At 42.5% G+C, this 6,000-nt stretch overlaps 1 protein-coding gene across 1 annotated transcript; it reads left to right on the top strand.

The window, feature by feature from the left end:
* Positions 1-1,411: 1,411 nt before the first annotated feature.
* On the top strand, positions 1,412-3,166 carry smug1 (single-strand-selective monofunctional uracil-DNA glycosylase 1). Its single transcript, XM_048253815.1, has 3 exons — positions 1,412-1,512; positions 1,778-2,063; positions 2,366-3,166. Exons 1-3 carry the CDS (start codon positions 1,445-1,447, stop codon positions 2,891-2,893), a joined length of 882 nt encoding a protein of 293 aa, XP_048109772.1. The 5' UTR covers positions 1,412-1,444; the 3' UTR covers positions 2,894-3,166.
* The last annotated feature ends 2,834 nt before the right edge of the window (positions 3,167-6,000 follow it).

Genomic DNA, 6,000 nt, shown 5'->3' with positions numbered 1-6,000 from the left:
AACACGGGGCTGCAGACAGAGTGCCAGAGAGCCGGAGCCGCAAACGTGGCACTGCTGAAATCTCTTCCTCTCCCTCTCTCGCTACCCTGCATTCCCTATTTCACTCTTCCCCACCTTTTCTCTCTATCTCTTTTTTTACCACCTACCACTTTCTATTTCTTTAATCTCTTATATTTTTTATTTTTTCCATTCTCAATCTTCCTCCCTGGGCATTTACCTTGCTATACCAACACATATTTTGATGGGTAGAAGAATATTCAAACACACACACACACACACACACACACACACACACACACACACACACACACACACACACACACACATTACACAGCAAGCATAGACACTAACTCATCAGCTGAGATGCACTAAGCCCCACACCACAAACACTTTCATGTTGCCACTTACGAAAGCATCATAGCCCTGTCCCTAACCTTTAACCTGGCCGGCTGGAGGAGTGGACGCTATGCCAACAGTGTCTGACTCACACTCAGGGTTCCGTCACAGCAAAGGTCACTAGGAGCTCAGGGCTTGTTCTCGGTTGCCATAGCAAAGGGCTGGAGCACAGGGTCAAAGCTGTGCTAATAGGAAACCTTTCTCCTGGGCCGAGGTCACGAAAAGGACAAGGGGAGGAAGGAGAGAGATTTTGTGATTTCAATGTTTCATTTCAATAATTTTAATAACTTATGTTTTACTTGGTCAACCAAATGTAACAGAAAGCATTTCATATATTTACTGCGTACTCGATATGGGAGCTCACTGCTAAAATAAATGAAACAATTAGGAAAGACGATAGGAGAGGAGGAGAAGAAAGAGAAAGATGATGAATCGATATCACACCAGCACATGCACCGAGGGAGAGCCTGGAGGCTCAATGCTATTCATTACAATAAATCAAAAATACCTGTCGCTTCTTACTAATTACACCTTGCACTGCAAATAAATCATGGAAACAGACTGGGCATACTGGTCACTCACTCACTCTCTCTCTCTCTCTCTCTCTCACACACACACACACACACACACACACACACACACACACACACACACACACACTGTCACTGTCTGTCTCTCTCTCTCTCTCTCTGTGTGTGTGTGTGTGTGTGTGTGTGTGTGTCCTCAAAGTGTCCTTCTGTTTCCTTCACATTTCCCCCATTCCCTACCCCCACTGCTCGTCAAGAAACAATTGGCTGACGTTGTCCACTCCTGTGACCCTTCTTGACCTGTTGGGATTCGGCATCCGCAGAGAAGTGCCGTCAATACCAGTAGGCTACGCGGCTCTCAGCCTCTATCTATGCGACAGAGGCTCTTATTAAATGTTACCGATAGGTGGTGCTGTATATTCAAAACTTACAAACGCTGGGTGACGCTCATTCAAGTTCACAGAAACTCTCGAAAGGAATCCTGGTAGTTGTGGTTCCTACGGCACATTCGCGTTCCCAGAATGCAACGGAAAGTCTTTGTTGCCGGAAAACTTTCATGGAGAATGTTCAACGAGAATGATCCTCAGAGGTATTCATTCCATGCACAATACACTTAAAACCTTAAATGAATAACGTTAGGTGTATAGGCCTACGATTTAAAAAAACGTCTATATCGAGCTGGTTTAGGCCTATCACATTCATCATCTATTCCAGCTTAGGCTACTTTGCACGTGAAATCAGTTGCCTTCTGTTCAGTCCATTTTTTAACCCTCTCGGATTTGAAGCTGATAGCCTACATGTAGCCTAGATTAGCCATCAATTTGCGCTAAACTGTTCATGTTGTTCACCTGCAGATTTGACGGTGGAGATGCTGGGACACAGGACACGGAGGACTCAGAAATCATCGCGAGGTTGGATGGAGTCGCAAATGAACCGGCCGAACTATTTTTGCGAGCAGAACTGGATCTGAATGCCCGTCTCCGTACACTGACTTTCGGAGAGCCAGTGCGTTACTTGTACAACCCGCTAGAGTATGCCTGGGATACGCACCAATGTTACGTGAAGACGTACTGTCAACCAGGGCAAAGTGTGCTGTTTCTGGGTATGAACCCTGGGCCGTTCGGCATGGCTCAAACAGGGGTAAGGAAGGCTAGTTCCATTTTGGTAAGCTAGCCTATATCAAAGTTTAAATTGTTTAAACTATCAAGTAGCTCAATTGTAAATGTTGTGTAGGGTATCTAATGCCTCTCTTAAAACATTTAAATTGAAAGATGCAAAAATTAAATTCAGTGAGGTAGTGGGGAACATGTTAATATTCATGTGATATAGCATCACTTTAGGCTTGGCCCTAGACAACTGTCATCCTTCCCACATTGTAAAAATCAAGGGAAGCTCTTTTGATCATCAACTTTCCTAAGGTGTTCAACTTTTCCACCTCTCAGGTGCCTTTTGGTGAGGTGAAAAATGTCCGTGATTGGTTGAAAATCACTGGGGAGGTGGGGCATCCACCTGATGAACATCCCAAGCGTCCCATCTTGGGGCTTGCCTGCAAGCAGAGCGAGGTGAGCGGCGCCCGTTTCTGGGGTTTCTTCCGCAAGCAGTGCGGAGAGCCGCAGACCTTCTTTCGCCACTGTTTTGTGCACAACCTGTGCCCGCTGATTTTCATGAACGCCACGGGGAAGAACCTGACCCCTCCTGAGCTGCCCGCCGCAGAAAGAGATGCCCTCCTGCGCCACTGTGATGCCACCCTCTGCCAGGTGGTGACAGGGCTGGGCATCTCCATGGTGATTGGAGTAGGGAAGGTTGCCGAGCAGCGAGCGCGCAGGGCTCTCTCTGAGGCAGGGGTCCAGGTGAGGGTGGAGGGGATCCTGCACCCCTCCCCTAGGAGTGCACAGGCCAATAAGGGCTGGGAGGCTGTGGCCAAAGCCAAGCTGGAGGAACTAGGTGTGCTGAATTTGTTGACTATGTGACTTCTATCTTACAGTCAACACATAAGGACTGTCTATACACACTACAGAAACATGTTTACAAGTGAAAATCTTGTATGGTTTAATTACTTTTGAATATTTTGAATAATGTCTCAAGGTGCAGTCAGCTATAGTATTCAATTTCAAGCCATAACTTTTTTTTGTCACATTCAGCAAACAACTCCTCTGGGAATACTGAAGGGAGGGCTGAGTTACATTTCTGGTATGTTTTGTTTGGTTCTTGGTTAAAATATAATGTATGTTGTTTTGGACAAAAGGATCTGCTAAGAAATTTAAATATAAAATTTAATTGAATTTCCCCTGGGGATCAATAAAGTATCTATCTATCTATCTATCTATCTATCTATCTATCTATCTAAACATAAACATAAATGACTTTTTGTCTACTTATCTATAATACCTATGTGTGCACAAAACTGTTTTTTTATTTTTACTTTTTTACTTTGCCCAAAACCTTCCTATCACGATGACAAAGCAAGAACTGCTATCCATTCTTTTCATTTCTTTTCCTGTGTTGATTGCTTAACCGTGGTGGTTATGGTTGTCTTCAGGGGTGGTGCACCTGAACAAGTCTGCACTGCCTTCCCAGCTTTCGACTGGCTTTACCTGTTCTCTCCCACAGACTCATAGGCATGTCTCAGGCCTGACAGACAGTGATGCAGTGACACACAGTTCCAGACAGGCTCCATGTCTGACACCATAATCAATCAGACACAATAGGGAGAGGGTCTGCTCAATGCTTCCCCCCGAAAATGGGTGCTCACTCATGGAATAATGACTGTTTCCATTGACCTGGATAGGTTTAGCCCGTCGTCATTATGCACTGATGAAATAAAACCTTTTTGGGGCAGCAGGAGTATGGATATTTTGTCATGTGTGATATAAGGGAAGGCTGATCGGGGTCTATGGGGTTCGGTTGTTCATCAATACCCATCAGAACTGTATAGAAATGGACCATAAGCAAATTGCTAAGTTCAGTCACTTTTACATTAATTTCTGAAAAACAATCAAAGATTGTAATAGAGAGACAAGAAGTGGAGACGTTGATTGATAGTTATAATAAGATATCACTTGATTTGAAGTTATAGCTCTCATTTAATTGGCTTATGTTGCAGATTTTCTCAGTCACTTTGGTGTACTTCTCGATTCACCAATCGGGGGGGTAGTAGTCCACCTGAGTCAAGGTGGAGACATAATCATCATATAGAACAAAATGTGGCCAGACCTGATTGTATTGGAAAGCCTAATGCATTTACATTTAGAGTGCAGGAGGGACTTTGCAGAAATGTATATGGCAAGAGTTTAAGTAGCTCTTGGTTGAATCAACAAGGTTTTTGCCTGGAGTACATTCCACATGCTTTCGTGATTGATTTTTATTGGAATAAAGATGGAAGCTGCATCAACTGAAGAAACATCCTTTTCCTACGAACACCCTCATGTTTTTCTCACACTGCAAAAGCCTGTAACTTGCTGAAAATGCTCAGTTTGTCTCAAAAGTAAATATTTATGCCAATCAACATTTCAGTCTCATCAGAATTACAAGTTCCTGTGTCATTGTTAGAAACAAGACAGTCAAAATGCTTAGAAAATGTACAAGAATGAAATTGTTGTTTTTTTTTTCTGTCTGGATGACATACGGTATATCAATTACAACATTAACAAATTTCACATAACTGTATGTGAGAGATTATGAAAGATCAGTCAGGGTTCATATTTACTGTGTACTTTTATAGTAGGCTACTGTTTATACTGTAGTTTGTTGCAAGTGCAAACTGTTTTACTGTTATACTTGACCTATTATATTACTCTCACTTAACACTTTTGCATGTAATGACTCAGCAATGGACTAATACCTGATGTGTTGGGGAAAGGACTATTTAACAGAGAACCTGTATAATGAATTTTGACCAGCATGACATTAGCAATTGATAATGCAAAAGAAACATTTTCAATTCTGATCTGAGAAATGTTCTCAGTCACTGAGAAAGTGACTGAGAAAAACTGAACATAATAGTCAAAATGCTTAGCCATGTTGTCCATATAGTCTAGTCTTGACATTTTTTCTCAGTCGCTTTGGTGCATTTTTTAGATCAGAATTTAAGTTATGACTGGTTATGAAAATACACAAGACTGCAGGTTTTCTGTTTGGCATATAACGTTACACATAACTATATGAGAGATTCAGACAGGATTCATATTTACTCTATTCTTTTACTGTTTGTACTGAACAACAGACTGTAATACAAATGGCAAAATTACCCTTGAGAGATTACATATGACAAGTGGTTAGACATTTTGACATGTAATGAATGAAATGTATTAAAACATTTATCAAAGAGGAGTTAGAATAAAATGCATTATACATTTTTTTTTGATAGCTTATTGAACACTTTTCATTTGAAGACAAACACTTACCTGACAAATTAAATCGTATTGTAATAAAACAGCTTCCTCTGGGCTAACTGAAGTAGGCTAATAGCCTTGATTGAATGATTACTTTTAACTGTTTGCATTTAGGTTCTAATGAATAGGAATTGCATGGCATGGCATGAATTATGTATTCATATGTAACACTTCTGTTGGACTCCCTGGATCCAGTGCTGTTTGAAACCCACATAGGTAAGTAGCTACAGCGGTGTCTGGTCCACTCAGTAACATTCTTTTGTCTGTGTGTAGAGAGAGGGAGGACAGAGGTACTGTGTGGTGCATGCTTGTTGTTTGCTCTCTTCCTCTGATGATGGATGGATCCCACGCATCCTACCGTGCCCAGCCACTACAGGGTGCAGGTGTGCCGAGGCGGGCCGCCATTTTACCTTGCACCACACCACACTGCTCCGGCTCCTGTGCTTCTACAGCAGAGAAAGAGGGTGATGAGGCAAGACTCTGTCTCTGTGTCTGCAAACTCCCTTTCCTCTCCTCTCTCTCTCTCTTGCTTGCATGCACCCACATGGATGTTTTCCAACACATTTACATACACACATACACATGAACGCACACACACACACAAATTCTATCTCTCTTTCACACCTGCTTGAGCACCCCCTCCCAAACATACAATACCCCAGTCCACACGTCACAATATTGCTGCC

This window comes from Alosa alosa, chromosome 10, assembly GCF_017589495.1.
Source record: "Alosa alosa isolate M-15738 ecotype Scorff River chromosome 10, AALO_Geno_1.1, whole genome shotgun sequence".
In the NCBI taxonomy this organism is placed as follows: domain Eukaryota; kingdom Metazoa; phylum Chordata; class Actinopteri; order Clupeiformes; family Clupeidae; genus Alosa; species Alosa alosa.
This window is presented reverse-complemented; position numbering and strand designations above follow the sequence as displayed.

What these genes read in the sequence shown, in the direction of transcription:
- smug1 (XM_048253815.1), top strand. Translation starts at nt 1,445, where the DNA reads ATGCAACGGAAAGTCTTTGTTGCCGGAAAACTTTCATGGAGAATGTTC. An exon ending in AACGAGAATGATCCTCAGAG is followed by an intron (nt 1,513 to 1,777) that starts GTATTCATTCCA and finishes GTTCACCTGCAG; the next exon opens with ATTTGACGGTGGAGATGCTG. An exon ending in TCGGCATGGCTCAAACAGGG is followed by an intron (nt 2,064 to 2,365) that starts GTAAGGAAGGCT and finishes TCCACCTCTCAG; the next exon opens with GTGCCTTTTGGTGAGGTGAA.